This window comes from Lissotriton vulgaris, chromosome 6 (assembly GCF_964263255.1).
Source record: "Lissotriton vulgaris chromosome 6, aLisVul1.2, whole genome shotgun sequence".
In the NCBI taxonomy this organism is placed as follows: Eukaryota; Metazoa; Chordata; class Amphibia; order Caudata; family Salamandridae; genus Lissotriton; species Lissotriton vulgaris.
The window spans coordinates 223029372-223052747 of NC_141694.1; the positions used below are offsets into that span (position 1 = coordinate 223029372).

At 43.9% G+C, this 23376-nt stretch overlaps 1 protein-coding gene across 2 annotated transcripts in view; it reads right to left on the bottom strand.

The window, feature by feature from the left end:
* LOC147707049 (WD repeat and coiled-coil-containing protein-like) overlaps positions 1–23376 on the bottom strand; it is an 86062-nt gene that overhangs the window by 26474 nt on the left and 36212 nt on the right. For both annotated transcript variants that reach the window (XM_086926265.1, XM_086926266.1), the window contains exon 2: positions 12806–14732. In XM_086926265.1, coding sequence (XP_086782391.1) covers positions 12806–14713 — 1908 coding nt within the window. In that variant the 5' untranslated portion in view covers positions 14714–14732. The remainder of the gene's footprint in view (positions 1–12805; positions 14733–23376) is intronic.

Genomic DNA, 23376 nt, shown 5'->3' on the forward strand with positions numbered 1-23376 from the left:
ACAAGGCAGTGAAGGACAGGGACACTCAGTATATAGCTTCCCTCTGACTTCCTTTTCGAATCTTTTGTGTAGTTGTGACTGGACATAGTTAGCCACCTCTGAAGAGCGGCATGACTCAGACGACCTTGGGTGATGCATTTCCTCTGGGTTGAAAAACAGGAGTTTATCTGGTTGGTTCTGAGGTCCAACAAAGAGGGATTCACGAGCAAGCCACCCGATAGGTGGAGAAACGCCCTTTTGAGAACATTTGATTTTGAAGATAGTGATGAGGCATCATCCCGTTTCATCTCAGGATGTGTCGAAACGGTAGACATGCCAGGTTGGTCAAGGACCCATATCCATGGTCGGCCAGGGCATATCTGGCCATTTTGTTAATATTTTTCTTGAGAGGCTAAGAGGGATTAGGAGTGTTAGATTGTCACTATGGGAAGGGTACAGGGACCCTGTAATTCTTGGCCCATTTCACAAAGTGCATAGCACTTTAAATGATGCCTGAAATGTTTAAATGCTACAGCCAGTGCCTTATTAACTGACTCTTGTACAAAGTTGTCTATGGCCTCCACTAGTTGTTCCTCCAGTTGGTATTCTGCTCAGCCATTATGGAAGGAATAGGTGATGTGCTTGCAAGCACTCATAAAAATGGAGAGAAGGGCGGGGGTGTCACGCCAAGCAGGCTAAATGCAGAAACTTGGTAGAATTCTGCTATCAAATATGCCAGTGTTCGGGTATGGTGGGAGCAGCCGGCATCCCCTAGAGCTGAGCTCTTCTCTGTTTATTGCAGCCCCAGGAGGGCACAGAGGAGGCACGCCAAGTTCAGCTGCGTACTCGGAAAAACTTCAGAGCTGAGTCACGCTGCTGTGGGCTCCTTACACATGCGGGATTGAGCACCAGCAGTAAAAAAAAGTCGACTGCATTTGCTACAGAAAGAGCTGTGGCGTCCTCAAGCCCCTCACTACAACAACATCCGGCCATAAAATATGACGCTGTGTAAATTAAGCAATTAGGGTGCTCACAGCGAAGTGGCTGTAAATCATAACCTTAGCAAAAATGTAATAAGTGCAATTACAACAAAGGGGTTGTATCGGGGGCACAGAGCCGTTCTGATTTACGCAAGAGTTCCTGTGTCGGGCCGATGTAAAAGGAGTATTAAGGACATGTCGCGTATAAGCGCATGCTCATTTAATCACAACAACGCTTTAAGCACAACCTGATAAAATGTAACGTACACACAAACAGGTTAAAGTGAAAAGCAAAGTGAACAGTTACCTGGGGCTGTTGCAGAAACAAAGAAAGAGGACGGACAATGGGGGCAACCAGGGCCGGCTCTAGGCTCATGGTGGCCCTGTGCAGGGAGCGTAGGTGGGGGCCCCGGAAGAGGGGGTCCGGACGGGCGGAGCTTTGATGTCAATATATTCATTGTGGTCACTTGTTTTATTTGTTTTGTTTTCCACTGTTGAACGTGTTGACGCTTCTTTGTTTTTTGGGAGGAATGTAGTGTCCAGGGGTACACCTTCCTGTGCAGGCCCTCTCTCCTAATAGGAATGTCCTACACTTTCTTACACCAAACCCCCGCAGGTGTCACCAGTAAAGTGACACTTGCAATAAAGAAAGAGTTGCTCTGTGCGTGCCCTGACTCCAGTAGCTTAACAGCACTCTGCCTCTTTCTCATTTGTTATCCCTAATGAAGGGCTAGTGCCCATAATACTTCACCCAACAGTACCTCAGCTGGAGCAGAAAATGCTACCCCAGCCTACCACGGCCTGGAGCACCTTCCTTGCCGCAGCCCCCACGACGGATATGCCCGGTCCCTTGTAAATATTTTCCACCTGCAAACAGCATTAGGTAAATGTCAGTGGAGTATTCTTCAGAACAAGGCAAACTATTGAGATTTCCACTTGTTATTTACCATTTGCATAGTTATTCCCCCATTCCGTAGATTAGAAGCTTGGAATTGCCCAATTTAGGTGCAGAGGTTCAGTAGGAATCTTCAGTCCTCCCAGCCCCAAGTATTCAAGCACCTATATATTGCCCAAATGAGGACCATAAGAAGGCCCCTAATAAGTAAAAGTAGAGATACAGAGAGACTGAGACTGCGGGTAACTATACGCCATCTAATATTTGTATCTATGCATCAACACAGAAGACGGGCTAATAATAAAAGCAAACACTGTGAAGACTTGAAGCTATTTTTGTGCGATCAATAGAGAATGCACGAGTAAGAGAAAGGTTAATAAGACGGGGTAGGTAGGCGCAGGCACCTAACACTTTGTTTTGAGTTCCATAAAGCAATGACGGCGTGATGACAACAGCCTGGAGTGAGGTCCTAAGCGATTCCCTCAATGAGGGTTGGAAGAGGGTGTGACTTAGACAGACTCCAATCTGGACGCACTATACAGTGCTCCTTTTCCCCTTGCACTTACCGAGGGGGCGGTGCCTGCTGATGTCGCACGAGCTGCAGGGTTCGGAACTCGATCTGCCAAGAAGAGCTGTTTCACCGCGGACCACCAGGTCAGCAGTCAGGCGCGTGAGAGGCGAGGGCAGGCCCGGCTCCAGGAATTTTTATTTGGGTGGGCCAAGGGTGCATTCAGGTGGGCCACTGTGTGCCCGATTTGTCGCTTATATGTAATTATATGTGGATTACTTCCTACACCTCTGAGGCGGAAGCCGGAGGGCAGAATCACTCGTGTTTTTAAAAAATTGTATTTTGTGCTTTACATGATTTTAAACTTTCCTAACTCCTCTACTGAGGCTGACAGCACCTAAAGCCTACCAGGGCACCCCACGAGCAGCGGAGCTAGCGCTGCATCGCGGGATAGACAGTGAAAGGGCCGCCATCGCTGCTTCGCGAGGCCACGCCCATCTCTCTGGCCACGCCCACTCCCCCGCCTATATCTAAGCGCTGACTGAAAGCGCTGGTGATTACTTCCTACACCTCTGAGGCGGAAGCCGGAGGGCAGAATCACTCGTGTTTTTAAAAAATTGTATTTTGTGCTTTACATGATTTTAAACTTTCCTAACTCCTCTACTGAGGCTGACAGCACCTAAAGCCTACCAGGGCACCCCACGAGCAGCGGAGCTAGCGCTGCATCGCGGGATAGACAGTGAAAGGGCCGCCATCGCTGCTTCGCGAGGCCACGCCCATCTCTCTGGCCACACCCACCCTCTCCCCAAATGTGCCATCCTCGCAAGCGCAGCGGACGAGCGCAGCGGGAGCGCCGTTTGCGCGCCGGAGGCGCGCATGGGGCAAGCTCGTCTGCGCTCGTCCGCGCCGAGGACGGGCCAACGGCCACCCCCCCTGCAACTCCAGCTCCACGACCTTCTACGGACACGGTGAGACTAACCTATTCCACCGATGAATTACTACAACTGAGACATCTAGCGGACCAACCGCATATACCCCCGTATTTAAGCTACTCTAATCACATCTTAGGTCCACTCTTATGTCCGACTTGCATCAAACGTTCCGGGAAACCTCCAACAAATAACTTACCTTCAATTCAAGCAGCGTTAATAAACGCCAGATCCCTCCCCAAACACAAAACAGAAATCGCCGACTTGATCGACGCGCACAAACTGGACCTACTGTTTGTCACCGAGACATGGGGCGATGACGCCTCAGGACCCGATTTTGCAGAAGCCACTCCAATCAACTACAATGTTTGTAGACTAGACAGACCAATAAAAAGAGGTGGCGGCATTGCCATAATTTACAAAAGCCACTTCAAACTCTCGACTAAACCATATACATGCCCAGAATATGAGTCTCTCACATTTACTCTAGTCCTATCAGCAAAATCATCCTTCAAGGGAATGCTGATCTACCGCCCTCCAGGGTCAAGAGCTAAGTTCCTAGCTAACATAGGTAGCCTAATCGAAGCAGTCGCCGACGCCCCTCATTTTACGCTACTAGGTGACTTCAATTTTCACCTTGAGACTTCGAATAACCACGATACCATGCAACTTCTTGCAGACCTTGAAGCTGCAGGCCTAATACAACTTATTAACTCCCCGACTCATCAGGCAGGTCACACATTAGACGGTATATTTACCAACAGTCCTCTTGTAAATATTACCCAAATAATTCCACTAATCTGGACAGACCACTCAGCTATTTGTTTTACAGTGCAAATAAACTCCACCAAACCAAGCCGTACTGTACCAGCCCGTTCAACATACAGAGACTGGAAAAACATTAACATAACACAATTAGCAGAGATGATACAGGATAATTATATTCCCAATGAGCATGACCCTACCAAAGCATCCGCAAACTACCTGACAAACCTAGACACGGCCTGTAATAAGCTAGCCCCACTTAAATCATCACACCGAAACAGGAAAATACCTTCAGCCCCATGGTTCACTGAGGCCCTACGCATGCAGAAACAATACTGCAGGAACCTCGAAAGACAATGGCGTCGCAACTACAGCCCTGCAGACAAACCCAACTATAAAAATGCCCTCGCCATCTACAAAAGAGCGATAATCACTGAAAAAAGCCATTACTTTATCACTCAAATCAATCAGGCAAAAAACTCGTCAGGAGAACTATTCAGGGTAGTTACCACTCTATCCAACCCCCCGACGCCGCCCTTAGAAGGCTCTCAATCACTGGCAGATGCCTTGGCCAGCTTCTTCGAGGAAAAAGTCAGTTCCATCTTCCAGACTTTCTCACGCTCTGCCCCCCTACCTTCTTCGAGTCCTCCCCTTACGAGCACTCAGCCAACTTTTCAACGCCGTGGATAAGGATCACATTCAACGTTTGGTAGCCAGCACTAAATCCGGCTCCCCCCTCGACCCATGTCCCCCTTCCATTCTCAACCGCATACCGGAAGCAATTTCCCCTTCGTTGTCTACCATATGCAATGCTATGTTCGCAACAGGTATATATCCCTCAGTCTGGAAAGAGGCGATTATAAAGCCATTGCTGAAAAAAACAACGCTAGACCCTCTTATCCCAGCAAGCTATAGACCCATCGCCTGTCTCCCATTTCCAGCAAAGATTTTTGAAAAGTCCATGAATATACAGCTATCAAAATACATCAACGACAACAATCTGCTAGATGACACACAGTTCGGTTTTAGGCAGGGACACGGGACAGAGACGGCACTACTGAAAGCTGCAGACGAAATCAGAATAACCATGGACAAGGGAGGATCAGCAGTCTTGATACTCCTTGATCTCTCCGCTGCATTTGACACGGTCGATCATATCACCTTGATCGACCGTGTCGCAGCTCTGGGAATAGGAGGAACAGCTAAAAATCTGATTGCTTCGTTCCTCGCCAATCGTCCACAGACTGTCAAAATGGGTAACTTCACCTCCCAGACCTTCTCACTCCCCTGCGGCGTTCCACAGGGCTCCTCGCTAAGTCCGACGCTTTTTAATATCTATGTATCGGACTTGGCGAGGGTGATAAAATCTTATGGTATTGCCCTTACCACGTACGCCGATGACACGCAACTAGTACTATCGGTGTACAATAAGGGAGCTAGCGTGGCAGCCAACTTTCAGGAGGGAATGAAGGCAATAAGCTCCTGGATGTCATCAAACTGTCTTAAACTCAACTCTGATAAAACGGAGGTGATGACATTCGGGAGCTTGAAACCAGCATGGTCCCCACAATGGTGGCCACCGGAGTTGGGATCTCCCCCCCAACCGGTGGTTAAGGCCCGCAACCTGGGAGTCACCTTTGACAACAAACTGACTTTCCACCATCACACCAATGCTGTTGTATCATCTGCATTCTACACCCTCAAAAAAATCAAGAAACTCCTTCCTTATCTACCACAGTCAGCCGGCAAAACACTTATCAGTACTTTAGTGTTTTCTAAAACGGATTACTGCAACTCTCTGCTCTTAATGTTCAGGAAGGAGTCCTCAACAAACTCCAGACCGTGCAAAACGCGGCTGCCAGAACCTTACTCTCTATTTCCAAATTCACATCTGTCTCCCATCACATCAAAGAGCTCCACTGGCTCCCAATCAGGAGCCGAATAAAATTTAAGGCCCTTTGCATAGCCTATAAGACCCTTAACCACCCAGGGCCTAAGTTCCTAAAAGAAGCTCTACGCCCATTGGAGCATCGCAGAACCCTTCGATCCTCCACAGTTTTCATGCTGTCTGTCCCTCGGACAAAAAAGGCCACTTGGGGAGACAGGTGCTTCACTACAGCCACTGCTAAATTGTGGAACAGCCTCCCACTGCACATCAAAACCGCCCCCACGCTCCTTAAATTCCGAAAAAACCTCAAGACATGGCTTTTCTCCTCTGCCTAACCACCCCGTCAAAGTGTAGGAAGTTCTGTGATCACTAGCGCCGAGACACCTGTATGGGTATTTGCGCGCTTTAAAAATAGCAAAAAATAAATAAATAAATAAAATGTATAGCCAAGCCTGCTTCTGGGCCGCCCTTTATCTCTTCTTAGTCTTACAAAGCCCAGTAAAATGCACTTTTTCAAAATCTCTTTCTAAATTTTATGACTCTCAAAAGTGTTTTTTCCATGTATTGTCCCTTTTATGGGAAGAGAAGGTTTCTGAAGTGGGAGTATCAGGCAAGTGACACTACCTCACTCCCTATGTGCGAGCCTTCAGGTAGAATACCTCTTCATTACTACCTTCACCTGACCCCGACTCTGCAGCTCACTCAATTACAGGCTTGATTATCCACTTTTCTACCGCCCCTTTCTAGTCCATCTTATCTCACAGCTGACCTTGGTCCACTGCCCTATACCAGCCCCCATCCAGCTCCACTTTCATTATTCCAGGTAAACAAAATTAGTAAAATCACCCCTAAACTTGAAACATTGAATATAGCAGTAAATATAATTAACACGCACTTTAAAGTATGTTCCACAGTTGCCCTAATGACCGGACTGCTAATCAAATAAACACACATTTGCAATGCAATAGGTCTCGCATTTGCAAGAGTTTAAGCTATTGGCATTGTAAATGACAATGCCTTTTATTTATGTTTTAAAAACCAACACATAAATAAAAGGCAGTCATTTATAATGCCAATAGCTCAAACTCTAGCAAATGCAAGACCTATTGCATTGCAAATGCTGGTTTTAAATCTCACGCCTCTTCTGGCCATGACGCTCTCTCATCCTGGGGTCTTCAAATTCTTCACTCACAATCTTTGTTTATTGAGAGAGCACTTCTGTGATGAGGACACGTGTGAATGGCAATTTATTTATATAGAACTTACTACTTCTAATGAGGTATCGTGATTTCGTTGTTTCGGCTTTGAATGTACATAATTTACAGTGTCTAGTGTGTCTTTTATTAAACGGCTCTGACGTCAACTTGGACTACATGTGCACCATATAAAGGAAAATAAGCATTTCTTCAGTGTGAACCTTCTGGCTGTCCTTCAGATAGACCCTGTCCGCCACCCGTTCACAACAAGCACTTAAAAAGAAACGCCCGCTGTGCAGGCTTCCAGCACATAGGCTATGCAATGAATGAACATGACTGCCCCTAACATATGTCTTCACTGTATGTCCACATCAGTATTCCAACCTGCCATTGATTATGAAGGGATTGTTGGGTGTAAAGTGATAGGTGCAGCATGCCAATGAAAAGCACCAAGTTGATGGACTTCTGGACTGAAAGTGCCTGTGTAAAAAACACAAATGTTATCAGTTGCATGACTTTGTAAAAAGTCAAAAGTTATTGGTTTTTGTATGTTTGTTGTACCTGTAGGGGACAGTGGTGCAGTAAATCTTGCGTTTATTTTAAATTAAAATGCCCCTTCTGAAGGATGTTGTTTGAATGGGGAGTGCGGTCTAGAAGTGCCACGGTATTGTTTCACATTGTAACTCATTCTCAGGGGACGACCATACAGGACTCGGTCATCTGTGGGTACATATCACCTCAAATTCACAGTGCCCATTTCAAACTCAGAGGGATGAAAGGCAAAGCTGGTCCGGTAAGAATGTGTGTCTAAGCTGAATATTGCACGGAGCAGCAGCAGGTGCATTGACACAATGGGCTATACTGCCTCGCTTTGTATCCTATCAAGTCTACTGTTATATGGTTTCACACAACTTTGACGAGGGAAGCGGCTTCTGTGTGTGACCTTCGCGAGAGCAGTGTCTGTGAGTCAGGAGAGGTGCTGCGCGCTGGCCTCTTGTAACCAGAACGGGCCTGGAGTGCAAACAAAATAACAGCAAACAAACAATCGGCAACTGATATTGTAGTGGCTATATTTTTCTTCCTAACGAATCTGGCTGTGTGTCCTTTATGTGCCCTTCTAGACCTTCGGGTTAAGGGTACATTTTCCATACTCGTGGGGTGTCCTGTCCAGCCCTGGGCAAGTGAAACTGAGTGAAAACAGCAACACTCACGCTGCCATTGCCCGGAGGCCGCCAAATCCTGCCAGGGGGCCGCCACTCCAGTGATATTTCCGATCCTCGTCGTGGCGGCCCCTGGGGTTTGGCGGCCCTGTGCAGGTGCACAGTTTGTACATGCCTTGGGCCGGCCCTGGGGCAACAGATCTTATAGGTCACCAGGGCCGGCTCTAGGTGGCCCTGGGCAGGGAGCGTAGGTAGGGGGCCCGGATGAGGGGGTCCGGGCGGGGCGGAGCGCGCAGGCCAGTAAAGAGGGGAGGGGGTCAGGGAGTTTAGAAGTGGAACAGAGCCAGAGGCCGCCAAATCCCTGCCAGGGGCAACCACGCAAATATGTATCCATCCTCAGAGGATTAATATATTAAGGATATATATTGGCATGGTGGCCCCTGGGGTTTGGTGGCCCTGTGCAGGTGCACAGCTTGCACATGCCTAGAGCCGGCCCTGAGGTCACAATGGGACCTGATTGGTACATGATATGGTGATGTTCTTAGTGTGATCTTGGGAAATTAAGTTTTTGTTACACTGAAAGATTGTTGAACTTTCATTGGCTGCTGTGTTTTAGACAGTAAAGTAAGAGACGCATAATCCGAAGCCTCCGGTCCTAACATATAATTGATGTTTTGTACACTAATTATGGAAACGTTTCTATCCGACTGCCATTTTGTTCATGAGGTCCCATACTTCAAAATGAATTGCATATTAGGGATGCACAGAGGTACAACATTAGCTGCCCATAAACTCTACATTCAAGGGCAACATTTTGGTGGCATAAAAATGGCAAACCCTGTAAATTTATTTTGCAGACTTTACTGTGAAACTGCAACCTTGAACCAGGACAGCGTTAGCAACAAGAAGCAGAATTAAATGTCAAACACCACTAGCATACGTTGGGCTAATATAGCATCCTTCACAAGAGGGAATAGCAACTGTGGCGGTTTATTTTACAAAATCACTCTGCAGGTGTGCAATTATTATACATTTAAAACATCCCTAGGCAGAGGTATGGCTTTTTAAAAAAGATCAATTTGTCCAAGAGACGGGATGCTTCAGAAGTTTACTTGTTCTTTAAAAAAAATGTAACTGTCCCTTTTGGCATCATGCGGTGAGGTAAAAAATGATGGGAGCCTTATCATTACATTAGAGCTCCGATAACAGCCTCTCTTATTATGATGGGGATCATATGACATCAGGGTTTGGATTCTAGGAGGCTCTTATTTTGCCCTTTTTTGAAAATGTACTTAAAGGAGAGGAAAGTAGGTGGGGAGCACACATACACACCAACTCTTCTACAACTTCTTTCTAATCTCTTCCCGCAGTGGAAAAGATTAGAAATGTACTCCTGACAGAGGCAGGAGTAAATCTTCTTCCATTGTGGGGAAAAAGAGGGTACAGGAAAAATGCAATTTGCAATCGCTGACAGTTTTTCCAATGATCGAATGTGTATAAAATGGAATTCACAAACGTTTTCTAGGCGTATAGTTTCTAAACCTACTTCTATAAACTGTTGTGAACTGCTTAAAATCGCAAATCTGCACCAACGCAAGGACATGAAATTAAATTAAATGAAGAATTTATAAAGCGCTACACAGACCCGAGGGTATCTAGGCGGTAGGTAGACAGACAGGCAGAGAGGTTGAATTATCTGCTAGGTTGGTAAAGCCAGGTTTTCAAGTGCTTCCTGAATTGCAACAGATTGGGTACATTTTTGAGAGTAGTCAGGGAGTTCCAAAGTTTGACGGTGGAGTAAGCAAAGCTTTTACCTCCCCATTTTTCTTTATGTACCTTGGGATGCACATATTGCACTGTCTCATGATCTTAGTGATACGGCCGGGACATAAGGCTTAAAGAGTTGCGGCAATTGCCAAGGACCCTTGCCGCATGCAACCTTAAACGCAATAAATAGAGCTTTGAACTGAATGCATTTGCTGATAGGCATATACCTCAGAGCGCACTTCTGCAACACCGTTTAAGAATCTAGTCCATGATTTAGGTTCATGTTGCCCTTAAAGGTTTTGCACTGATTCTCCATTATTAATCAGTGTTAAAAAAACTGGCATTCAACAAAAATTTTTTTTTCTTAATCTTGCCGCAGAGATATGATATACAAGTTGCACAATAGTTTAGCAAAATGTTCTGTTTCATTAATATATATATTTTGAGTAAACAGTTACCAATCTTGCTTTTCATGCACATGCATGTATTTGCATATAAACAGGGATCATTGTAAATAGCCTTAAATTGATACATTTTGCTACCATGTGCCCACGTCTTTTATAATGGAACCACTGTTAGTAATGCAAGCTAAGGTGACATCTCCCGGCGTTTCATTAGAGTGCTTTTAATACCCTTACAGTAAAGACTTTGTAATAATGAATCATATATACATGCTTGAACACCTAATACACAGAGATATAAATCTTAACTTAGTAGCAGACCATACTCTTTCACAAACCGATGTACTGTAAATTGGAAGCCAAAGGGGTTGTGCTGCAGGGGGTTGGGTCTACTAGTACAGTGAACAAAATAAACATGAACATGTGTTGTCCTTGAACAAAAACAAGGAGTCCTGTGTTTTGGGCAATAGGAATTCCACACGTGCTCAGGACAGGGATACAACATGTGATTTCTACAAAACACATTGCAAGCAACAAATTTCCATAGAACAGCTGAGGGTTCAATAGGTCATCTTTGCTCAACGAACATAGACTAAGATAGGACTGCACTGTATGAGGTGACAGATGGGCTAATCTAGGTAATGATGGACTAAAAAGGAACATCTCCACCACATGTCAGAGACATTATTGACCTGGGGTGCACTCCTTACTTTTTGACACTTTCCCTTTTCTGTAAGCCTTCTCTGAAAGGCTTACTATCCAGTGGTGTACAAGTTTCACATGGTTTATTCGTGAACACATTTTGCCCCATGAAGAAAGCCCTATTTCTGTACTTCCAGCAGTTCTCGATGCGATCTGTTCCCTTTTCCTTCATGAAAGTGGAGTTACTACAGCTTCTGGTTGGAGCTTGAAGAAATCTGCTTCTAGAATGGTGGTGCACGTAATAACTCACATAGAACTAAAAAGAAACGGGACCATCAACGCCATTAAATATTCTGTGGTGGGTTAACCTATTAGTAATTCAATAATCCTCGTTTTAATTCTTGACCATATTGGATGACAAACTGGTGGTAAATTACCTCTCCCCAGGTGGTAATGGGGCATAACAGGTATTTTGAATTAACAATAGTGACTGACCTATTACCAGTGGTAACTACAACCAGTGGTAAAAATACTACTGGTGGAAACAATAATTTTCTTTATTTCAGCCAGTAGGATAAACATTTTAATCAGAATTCAAAGTGCCAATGGAGGGGGGGAAAGCCAAAACCTTGTGGGGAAAAACTATCCTTCATTATTAGAATGTTTTATGACCATACAAAGCGAAATCTCAGGTACCTGCAGGTGGGTGTTATTTTGACACAATTTAAGTGCAGCTCAGAGCTAAATTGTCAGTATTTCTGCAAACATCTGTCAGATTGTTTCTTGTGCAGGGTATTTTTTGTTATTTAAATGAGCTGTATTTTACTACTGGTGGAATTTTCCATGTACAACTGCTGATACAAATACCACCATTGCATGATAGATGGAATGAAAGGATTAAAGACTTTCCAACTAAGACCACAGTAATTAAAAAAAAAAGAAATTACATCTTAATTCTTAAACCATAGTTGTACACTTATTTTTGTGAAAAAAGGGACATAATTGTACCCAAAAATTAAAGACAAAAATTCTAAATAATAATCAGAAACTTTTTGGGCAGTACATTCTTATACAGAAGTTGCCTAATAGCACTGTTGACAGATGTCACTGGTTCTGTTACCCAACCAAACAGCACTCGTATTTCCTCCTCAGAGCTGAGTGTACCTATCAATCTGAAGTGCATTTCGTACATAAGGCTAAACAGAAAGCAATAAAGAAGTTGACCAACATGCCCACTATATTCAGCTGGATGGGCTCGGGGTGGAACTAAGAATTACGTCAAGGCTGCAGCAAAGATCTGAATGCATTTTGCTCCTTATATTCAGAAACTGAAAGAAAAAAGTTAAAGTGATTAAGAAATTCTCATTCCCACAAAGTTTTAGAAAAAACATTTTTTTTAAAGTCCTTGCGTATAAAAAGGTTACTCGCCAATTTAAACAAAATAATTTTAATCTCCACGTATTACAAGACAGAACTCTAGAGTCTTTTTCTATCAAAGATAAGAAGGCTTAACTGCCTTTGGTTTTCTTTCTAACTATGCATCCTTAGCTGTTAATGTGAGTTTATAGCAGCTATAGTATTTGGCACCAACTGGCAGTACTGTATAAAGAATAAACGCCTGAACAACAAGTAGGCAGGTAAGTACTTAGTTTTTACAAATCAATGTAGATGTATTCAAACACATTTAGGAGTTACCTGACAACTGATGCAAACATAGGACGGCTCCTGGAAAGAAGGATAGATCATAGGCAGCTTCTTCCCATTTCTTGTGTGGTCTGAAACTTCACATAGCGCCTGATGCAATTCTGCAAAGCAACCACTTAACCTTTCAATATTTCTATAAACAAGGCCTGCTCCTTTCTCAAGTGGTTGGTTATTTTTAGTTACATTTGAAATCTCATGGTCCACATTTGGTGGCACCTTTGGAGATGATGGTCTAGTAGAAAGCCTACTTGGCATTTCTAAATTATGCAGTGCCGCTGGTCGATTTCTTGGTTCAGAGTCTAAAGCATTCACAGTTACGAAAGAAGTTTTTTCTTCAAAATCACTGGCACTTGATGTTGGACTTTGCTCACCGTTAGGGCTTTTAAGTTCCTCTATAAGCCTCTTCCTACCCAATAAAGGATATACAGCAGTGCTACCTGGAATCAAGAGCTCTCTGCTGAAATCGCGTAGATCTCTGTATAAGTGATCCGAATATTTCTTTTTACCAGGTAAACTCGCACAAGAATCAAAGGTTGAGAGAGCACTTTGACTTCCAGCAGATGATGCAGAAGAATCATCTTCAAATACAACTTCTTTGACCATTAAGCTAATGGTGTACTTGTCAGAGTTTGAAGATGGAAGAAATGCAGGGTTACTGAACTTCTGTTTTCCCACTAATACAAGCAGCATTTTCTCTGATAGGAAGCACAATCCCTTTGGTCTTTCATTAGTTTCAAGCTGGATTTGTTGAATGTTTGGCAAGCTGGAGGAAGTCAGTGAGTAGACCAATACAGTACTGCATGCATTGGAAGCCACTGCCATAATGTGAGCGCGATGATCAAAGGCTAATATGTCAGGAACTAGAATACCTGGAATGCTTACCTTTCGAGTAGACGTAACTTTCCTCTCAAATGTCACTAGAATTAAGTGGGAAGAGTCCTGGCCTGATCCAGTAACAAGGTCCTTTCGTCTAAGATAAATTAGAGGATTTGATTCAGATTTCCGATGATTTGCGAGAATATGAGTTAGGTTTATTGGACCAGATGTAGTTGTAGCCAAAGAATCAAGTGTTTTAGATGTTTCTAGTTCTGAATATTTCCTTCCACCATCCATGGAAAATTCTTCATCTGTAAGTGGTACATTAGGCTTTACAGACAAGGATCCTATTTTGGCACCAGCTGGAACATCAAATGTAATGCCCGAATTTAGACCACAGATCCTGTCTAGAGGAAGCTCTGTTGCTACAGCAACTTGGGCATCCACTGTTGATTCAATAGCACAGATGCAACTACCTATATCAAATATTGGACAAAACAAACAAGCATTTAGACTTTTGCTAGCATGGTCCCATATGTAGAAATAGAGTGAGCAGCCAATGGCAACTACTAAGCGATTGCCTTCTTTAGTCCAGCAAGCACACTGGATAACACCACTACTTTTGACTTCTGCTCGAATGTTGGAATTGTCTGAACGTACATTGTGCAAAACGGAAGCATCTCTTTTCGTCATAACTGCCAGGATATCCATCTTTGGATGCCACAAACAACCCTGGGGAAGAACAGGAAACATTTCACCGATTTCACAGGTTTGAGAAACCACAAGTTTGCTCTTATCTACTGAGTTATAGAAAAGCTGCCAAACAGTTACATGTTTCTTATGCTGAATAGCAAGCAGAGCTGGGTTATCTTCAGCAAAGATGGGTCCCCAGTAAAGTCCATGGACATGCTCAAACTGCCCAATAACTGTTGAATCACCAAACTTTGGTTCTTCATTGTGGAGATGGAGAGCAGTCAGCACCACTAGCCTCCCATCAGTCCAGGCTAAGCCATGCACAGGATGTATTGCTTGGTGTAGAGCATTAAGTCCAGTTCTCAGAAGTTTTCCTTTTCCGAGCTCCATTTTCTATTAGCATAGATACCTGTGAAAATTAAAGACAATGCTTGAGTTGAGAAGGAAAGGGAGATGGGAACATGGGACTAATTAACAAGTGCAAAACGAAACATCTACAAACACATACTTTTCTAATTGTTGGTATTCTACAAGGATGAAGCAACTCTGTACTTGAGTACAGAGTTCATGGATTTCTTATTTTATTTCAAAGTATTTTAATGTACTAAAAAAAACCATTCTGATTATCTTCTCCAGTTTCGTCGCAAGAATGCTAGGAAAAGCTCAAAGATCAGTTTACACATTCCCACAGGCATAAGGTTTCATGTGAGTTCAATAAACCTAACCTCTTGATTCACACTGTGCTCAGTCATAATAGTTTATGTTCTAACCCCTTCAGTTTTTGCCAAGGCAAGCCTTTACATGAAACATGCTTTGGAAGAGCCTCACACCTAATACCATGTTCACTATGCTGTGAGTTTGGCTGGGTGATTCTTTGAGAAACTGGCTCATTTTCCTAGGCCCCTCCAATTTTTTGCTGAATTTTATTGCTTTTATTGAATTTTTAGGCATCGCACACTGGGGCCCTGCTGTCTTGTGCCGAGTGGTTGTGCTCTGACCCCTAAAACCAATGTTGGTTAATCCCTGAACGGTATATCTAACTTTATTATAAAACCTTTACATATGGTGCAACAATACACCCATTGCATGAGGTTCATTATCACTGGTCCTGCAGCCTACCCTGTCAAAATAACCCATTTGACAGGGAAAAACATAACTTTTCAATATTAATAAGTCACCTCTATGTACGCTTTCCAGCCCACAAGGTAAGGTGCATGGTGTTTGAAAGTGGGACATGTAGATATTTATTGTTGCCATTTCCCTGCAGTGACAACCCCCCAGAAATTCTGCTATCTTGAATTTGGGAATAGCTAGACAAATGTTAAAAGAACTAATTTTTACATTTATTAAAAAAAAACAATCTAAAGGTAAATTTAGATTTTTACGAGAAACATTAAGGAAAAGTAACTTTTAGAAAGTTATCGTTTCCCTGCCCGAGGATCCTGGAGGATAATTTGCATGAGTCTGAGAACAACTGTTCTGCCAGTGCTTTATGACATATGAAAATTGCCCCAGTGCAGAGACAATGGCTAAGGCTTGCTGAGAGGGGGTAGAGAGTGTGATATATATCAGCTTAAGAAGGGCAACTGAGGAGTTTCCAGGAACTTCAGTAACTTGAAAGGGACACAAGTGGAGCCTGGCCATTTATAGTAATTTAGTATAAGGGGAAGCCTTGGGAAAGAACAGCTTTTGGAATTAAGCCCAGGGTAGCTAATTGGGCCTGAGCCCAGTGTGAGGAGGAGCTAGTCTCAAAGCCAGCTTTGGGTAGCTTAGGGGTACGGGACTGCTCATTTCCCTAAAGACACCCCTGCTTGGCAACAAACATTCTTCAAAGGCAGGATTGTGCCTTTCTGGATTTCCCGTGGACTAGTGCTCTCTGGATTAGCTTGCAGTAAAGTAAACAGGATGTGCTGTAAAAATGGGTAGAGAATTTGTTCCCCATTGGTTCGGGAGTGCCCAAAACTCACTCCCACCTACTGGCTAGTGAAATCTACAAAGCTAACACACTCACGCCCAGCTCCTTAGGACACTTTCTGGACATGTGGAAGAAGAGAATAAAAGCCTACACCTGCTGTTTGAGACCTGTGAGGAGACCTGAAGGGCTTAATCTGCTCTCACTTGTATCCAGGACAAATAAGTTCACTCCAAAGGTCAGTTGTGGTTACAGGGACATAATATGCTGCAAAAAGACCTTTCTCCTGGGGAGAGACCAGTTGAGGACTGGGCCCTGCTGGTGGCCTGTGCTGGAGTGAGTCCTGGCTCCCAACTGCGGTGCTTGTATTCTGGGGAGCATAGTGGTATCCAGAAGGACTTATTCTACAATCTCTGAAACATTTGTATTTCCAGACCTCTGGAGGACCAGAGACAACCACCTTAGTCAATCTATCCAAGCCACGACCTTTCGAGGCAAGACAATCCAGGTGGTCTTGCTCTGAGCTTTTTGAAGCTTGGAAATCCAGTTCAATGAATGCCTGTGGCAAGCATATCCAACTCTGTTGCAAACTTCTTTTATACAGCCTGCTTCATTGTCGCGCTGGAGGAATCTAGGCTACAAAAAAAATAGATAACGTTCAAAGGTAGAAATCTTGATAAAGTGAAGGCACCAAAAGTATCTGGAAAATGTCAGGACTTCCCTGAGAAGGAAATGTTACTTTTCCCACTCAGGGCTTTTTTCCACCAAAACAAACGGCTTCAGAAGGACCTCGCTCAGCACCTATCCAACTTTGAAAGGACTTTCTCGGATACAGTGTGCAACCTTCCCTAATGGAGGATTTCGACTAAGATTCCTGAGGCTAAGTCAGAAGGTGAAACCTTTGACTAGATGAACATGCTTGGTGTATCCAAAGCACGCTCGGCCTGAAATTGTGCCTAGCTCCATTTTATTGCATCTTCCTCCATTTTTTAAATTGGAGTGGGATTTTCATCATGCTGCCTTTGACTTTTTAACTGTTTTGGTATTTCGAAATGATTTACATATTGTCTGCTCTGCTCTGTACCATAACTACCAGGGCTTGAGCTCAGGTTCAAAAACTGAAACATTTCCCCAGACTTAACAAACTCAAAGTAATTTTGGTATGAAAATTTACTCAAAAATACTAAACCTAATCAACATTGGCTCAACTCCTGCTTCATTGTAAGGTGTTCATGCAAGGTATGACTATTAAATTCTAAGACTGTTAATCACTGTCTTAGATCACGTTTTCTTAAGATTGATACTTCTATTTCGAGACGATTCATGTTCAATACGTTTTGAGGTAGTTTTGACTCTCCTGCTCCCCACATGCCCAGAAGAGAACATGTAAAAGGCCAATAAGAACAACCTTTTCTGGTGGCTCTTGGATATTTAACAGCCACCTAGTACATTATTGTTGAAGGCCCTTATCTTAAAAGCATTCAGGTTTCTTTCTCTACCTGTGCCTCTGCCCAGCTATTTAACTCTTCTAATGTGGACACTCCGTTATGCTGTAAAGGGGACTGCCTTTCAAGGTCCTTCATATTTCTTAAGCCACGCCATTCCAAAAGACACGTTAGGCCATACTCACTCCCCAGTTCTTTGGGAAGGCATCTCTAAAGTTTCTGAGTTTAGTAACTCAATAAATAAAAGCACCTTGTATTGTGTAACTTACCTTTCCTAGTACCAGAGGTTGCCCCCACCCAAATTCCTTGAGCAGCAGCCTGCAACCTACTCATTCACAGCACAGGTGTTGTTATTGCAGTAACGATCTGCACGTTCAATTTTACAGTATGCATACCTGTTTCTGTTAAAAGAAACAAATGCTATTGTCCTATGGTGAAACTCTAACTTTCACCTTTGAAACAGCTTTTAGTTACTTGGTGCTTAAAAAAGTGTTTTTGTTTTGAAAACAGTCATGTTCAGGTTAAAAGTCCCCTCCACAAGACACTGCTTGAACCAGCTTGTATGTTCCTTCCCATAGGTTCTGTGGAGATTCTATTGTAATATATATACTGGTCAGATGAGCTTTCTAATCCCTTTTTAACAGTGCAATTGGAGTCAAGCAACTTTATTTATTTTTGCAATTTTGAACAGGGTGAACTGCATCCACTAGGGCAGAAGTGTGTTCCACATAAATCAGGGGTGTACATAGACTCATGGGGGATGGGGAGGAGGTATACAATGCACAACTAGTCGGTGAGGGCAGTCACTGGGGGAAAATGTATATCCTTTTTCAGAAACTCCAGTTCACAAAGCAGATAGGATTGGGTGATGGAGGGATAACGATTCCTTCGTGGAAAATCAAGCTGAAGAGGGTTTTGTTGCCAAAATTAGGAAAATATCTTCTGTTCTTAAGCTTTCTCTGATTTCTTGATCAACTTCCTGATAAAAGAATGGAGACAGGTCATGACTGGAATAGTGATGAAAGATAAGTGATTTAAGCTCTTTGTTGAAGAAGTCATGCGAGTGGTTGGTTCTTAAAGTTGGTGGAATAGTTAGATATTTGGGAGTTCCCTGAAAAGGACTGATTCAAGGCACATGACTTTTTGAAGAGCAGTGATTCAAGTCTACGAGAGTCAGTATTTCGAAGATCACATGATCCATCAGAGAACGCCTTTGTGGCCAACGTACCTTGGCATTGCTTGGTGTAGGTCTTTGTGGATAATTTAAGATAGTTTAAATTGACACCTGGCTTTCATGGGGAGCCAGTTGAGGGCGAGCAGTGTGGCACAGAGGTATTCAGATCGCCTGAGCAGGTTACCAACTGGACTGCAGAATGGAGAACTGCTATTAGATGGGCTAGGTGTATTGTGAGTATTTTAGTGAAAGTATTGCTGTAGTCAAGCATGGGGATGACGAGTGATTGTAGTACAGCCTTGAACTCCTCAGTTGGAATAAGGGGCATTATCTTGCAGAGGAGTTTGATTTGGTGATGCACATTCTTTGTAAAGTCATTAATGTGTGCATGTATATTCAGGTACTTATCCAGGGTGAGCCCAATTAATTCACTAGAAGGAATTATGTTTTTTAACAGTTCAGTTTACGTGACTCAGAGTCATCCAGGATTAAAAGGTCTTCCAAGGCAGTTAAGTCCTCTGGAGAGGATACTTAAGGATATGGTTGCATGTTATCAGAATATAGGTGCATTAAGATGCTTAACTTGCTCATAAGGGTGGTCAGAGGTTCCATGTGTAGGTTGAGAAGTGTGTGGAAGAGAATGGGGTCCTGTGCTACTCCTTGATCAAAGGGAGCAGAAGTCAAGATATAATTTGCCAGTCGTATCTATTGGCAATGGCTGGTAAGGTATGAGTCACTTGATACACTAATATAGCGAAAGAAGATACTCTCACTATTTGATGGGCAGAGAGAAATTCTGAAGGAGGAGTACACCCTCCCGTGTTTGTACACTGATCCACAAAAAGTACTCCCCTACTATCTAAACTGTGTAAATCGGTTGTTAACACAGATAGATACTGAATAACCAATGGTGGAATATCCGTATATGAAGCTTTAGATTTTACACCACTCTGAAGTGGCAAAGGAGGCAACTCCTTTTATTTATATTCCCTCACACACCCTAGTGGTGTCATGCTTCATCATCGGGATACCCCGACGCCTATAAGTTGCGGTGGGCTCGACCATATTCCAGGGAAATTTGAGAGCCCTGTATGTAGTTTTACTGCAACTTTTATAGCGGTTTGAGTGAGAGTGAATGACCAGTTTATTCACAGATAATCTACACACTGTTATGGGTACTGTCAGTATGCGAAAATTAGCCGCCACAACACAATTTTGCACAAATATTAAAGTGCGATGTCGACCTACGAATGAGCATGCGTTACACATACGGTACTAGCATGCTTGTTGTTGTGTCTTATCACCCCCTGGCATAATTGGCACAGAGGGTGACGTCACTCTTCACTACATGTGACTTTGGATACTGTATACATGCTAAAAACAAAGGTGTGCATTTTTGTCTTGTCGTTATCTTTATCTCTTTACAGCTGGAGTGATCAAACAAAACCTAAGATTGTGACAAATAAAGGAGCAGCTATCGACCCGTTTTACAAATAGTATAGGGAAATTCCCACATTACTATCCTTCCAGGGGGGGGCAACGTTATCGCCCTGAAGAAAGTCCTGCACCACTTTTGGGCAACAATCGGACTGAAACATGTTGGCTTTAGGATCCTAGGACCAAAATATCCTGAAGACCCTATCTTTTCCTATTTTAATATCCCTGACAGATCCAAGAATAAAAGGAAACCGGGATCGGTCAGTGGATTTTTAATCTTTATCCCCATGGCCAAACACTTCTTCAAGTGCTCCATGAAATATGGTCGAGCCCACCCAGACTTATAGGCGTTGGGGTGTCCAGATGATGAAGCATGACACCACTAGGATGTGAGGGAATATAGAAAAAAGGAGTTGCCTCCTTTGCCACTTCAGAGTGGTGTAAAATCTAAAGCTTCATATAGGGATATTCCACCATTGATTATTCAGTATCTATCTGTATTAACAACCGATTTACACGGTTAGTAGTAGGAGAGTACTTTTTGTGGACCATGGTATGAGTCAAACCTCTAGACCTGTCACTGTTTAAGGATTTCTGGTAGGATTGAGTCAACAGCTGATGATAGGTCAAGAAGAACTAGAAGACAGGATGTACCTTTGCCTAAAATGGTAAGAGCATCGTCTAATATGTTCAGCACTGCAAATTCTGTACTACAGTAAGTTATGAATCCCAGTTGGTGGGTGACAAAAGGTCACAAGACCCCATCGGTTGACAGAACGCTTTACAAGAATAACAAAGAAGGTATGATACAAAAACTGTAGGCAATATACAAATACTTAGCGCATCATGAGGACAGTATTTACAAGAGCAAGAGAGATAAGAACACATAGTCAATCATAGGCACTCTCATGAGCAGAATCCGATGGCTGTCAGAATGGTGTGAGGATATGATACCAAACGGTAGGCAATATACAAACATGGTTTACATTATAAGGACAGCATTATTAAGAGCAAATGGTAAGACGAGTGACAAGAACATATGGCCTATCGTAAGTACTGGCTTGACACAGTCCAATGGGTGTCAGAACGGTGTGAAGATCGCAGGGAAACGCAGAAAAACATAGCTGATAATCGAGGATATAGGCTAAGGCTTGTTAAAAAGCAACAACGAACAGGAAGGAAAGAGTCGCTCATGAGCAGAGGGTGGTATGACCTCAATGTGAGAGGAATCTTTTGGATGGTAGAATTTTTACTTCTTTCCTGAAGATGGATGTGGATGCATTGCATCTGATCTCGGGAGGGACAGCAGATTTAGGGGTCAATTCCGGAGAAGGATCTGGTGAAGGTTTTCTTTTTGTTGAGTTTTTGTGGCTTTAGTAGTAAAGAGCTTGCGCTCGGAAAGATCTGTTTCCACCTGTTAAGGTCAATTTCTGGGTCAGGTAAGAGGAGGGATTGTGCTGCAGGGCTTTATGGGTCTAACTTGCAAATTGGAAATGGATCCTAGCTCAACGGCTAGCCATTTCAATGACTGTAGGTCAGGGGTGATATGATCACTTTTTTTGATCTAGTGATGAGTCTAGCTGCTGCATTTAAAGTAGTCTTCAATGGGGTGAGTGTGAATTTTAGGAGGCCCACAAGGTTGGCACTACCATAATCTAATTTAGATAACAAAAGAGTTTGAACTGCTGTTTTGAGGTCTGCCAGGGGGGAGGAAAGGTGTTAGTTTCCTAAGTGCATGCAGTTTATGGGTAGCTCCTCTGGTGGTAGTACTGATGTGCTTTTGCACAGAGAGAGGGCATTGTCCATGATTATATCCAGAGATTTAGCAGAATCAATGATGTTTGGGATACAGTACAAGACAGTAAGATGCTGGAGGCCAGATGTTGATACTAGGGACAAAGGCAGGCGGTGAGATCAATAAGAATTCTGTTTTGAGGGTATCAAGTTTGATTGAGGTGGTTATGAGTCAACTAATGTTGCGTTTTTGTCAAGGTGCAATTGAGGATATTGATGTCATCCAGGGAGGTGATTTTCATGTAATATTGGGTGCCGGCCACATACCTGTGGTAGGATATGTGAGCTAGTTCAATATTTCGGTTAAGGGCTCCAAGTTAAACAATGGCCGAGTGAGAGTAGAACCTGGGGGTACGCCAAGTGGCACTGGCGACTGATTGTAGAGGGTGTGGTTGATTAGGATGCACTGAGATCTATTGTGAAGAAAAGAGGAGAACCATTTTAGCACCCACCCGGAGAGACCTGTCCTGTGCTCTAATAGGTTCAAAAGGTTATCATGAGTGACTGTGTCGAACGCCACTGACAAGTCAAGTAGGATTAGTAGGCAAGATTCATTCTGATCGAGAGAGCATGAGGCATTGTCAATGTGGACCAGGGGGGGCGTGGCTAGCAGCCGATCATGGAGGCAGCATAAGGGACAAGCTCCGCAGCTGAAGCGGCCTCTTCGTCTATCCGACACATAATCCGTCACAACTTTCAAGCCCTGCAGAAGGGTACCGGAGCCCAGGACCGGGCGGTGTAAGCAGCGAGAAGCGGCGTTCAAATCCGACGTCTGGAGACCGAGTTACGTCGTGGCTGCAAATTGGCCTACTTCAGCCTCCTGAGCCGGGGGTTTTCCCTGGCCGAGTGACCGGCAGGAAGTGCGGTCGATCCTGGGGATCTGGACCGGAAGTGCCCGCAGACCGCACAGGTCGGCCGAACACGCAACTTTCGCATAGCTAGATTGGGCGCTGCCTGCGGACCAAAGGAACGTGACGGAATATAGCACCATCGCCGGCGCCACAGCACTACTTGAAGTCGATCAGGCGGCCATAAGCATGTGAGATCCTAAGAAGGTGGAGGGCAGCCGCCATTTTCTAGGCCGAAGAAGCTACTGCGCACTTGGTGCTTCTTGACACTCTTCGCCCTACGGAACACTCTACAAGGACCTGAGCACAGTACGCGACTACATCTGGTTTGGGAGGGCGAGCGCGCCACTCGACAACCTGGAGCGGAGAGGCACGAGAAGCACGAACCCCAACAGAATGGCGGGGAAAGGTCCCAAGGGCGGCGCCACACAGACCCGCATTGA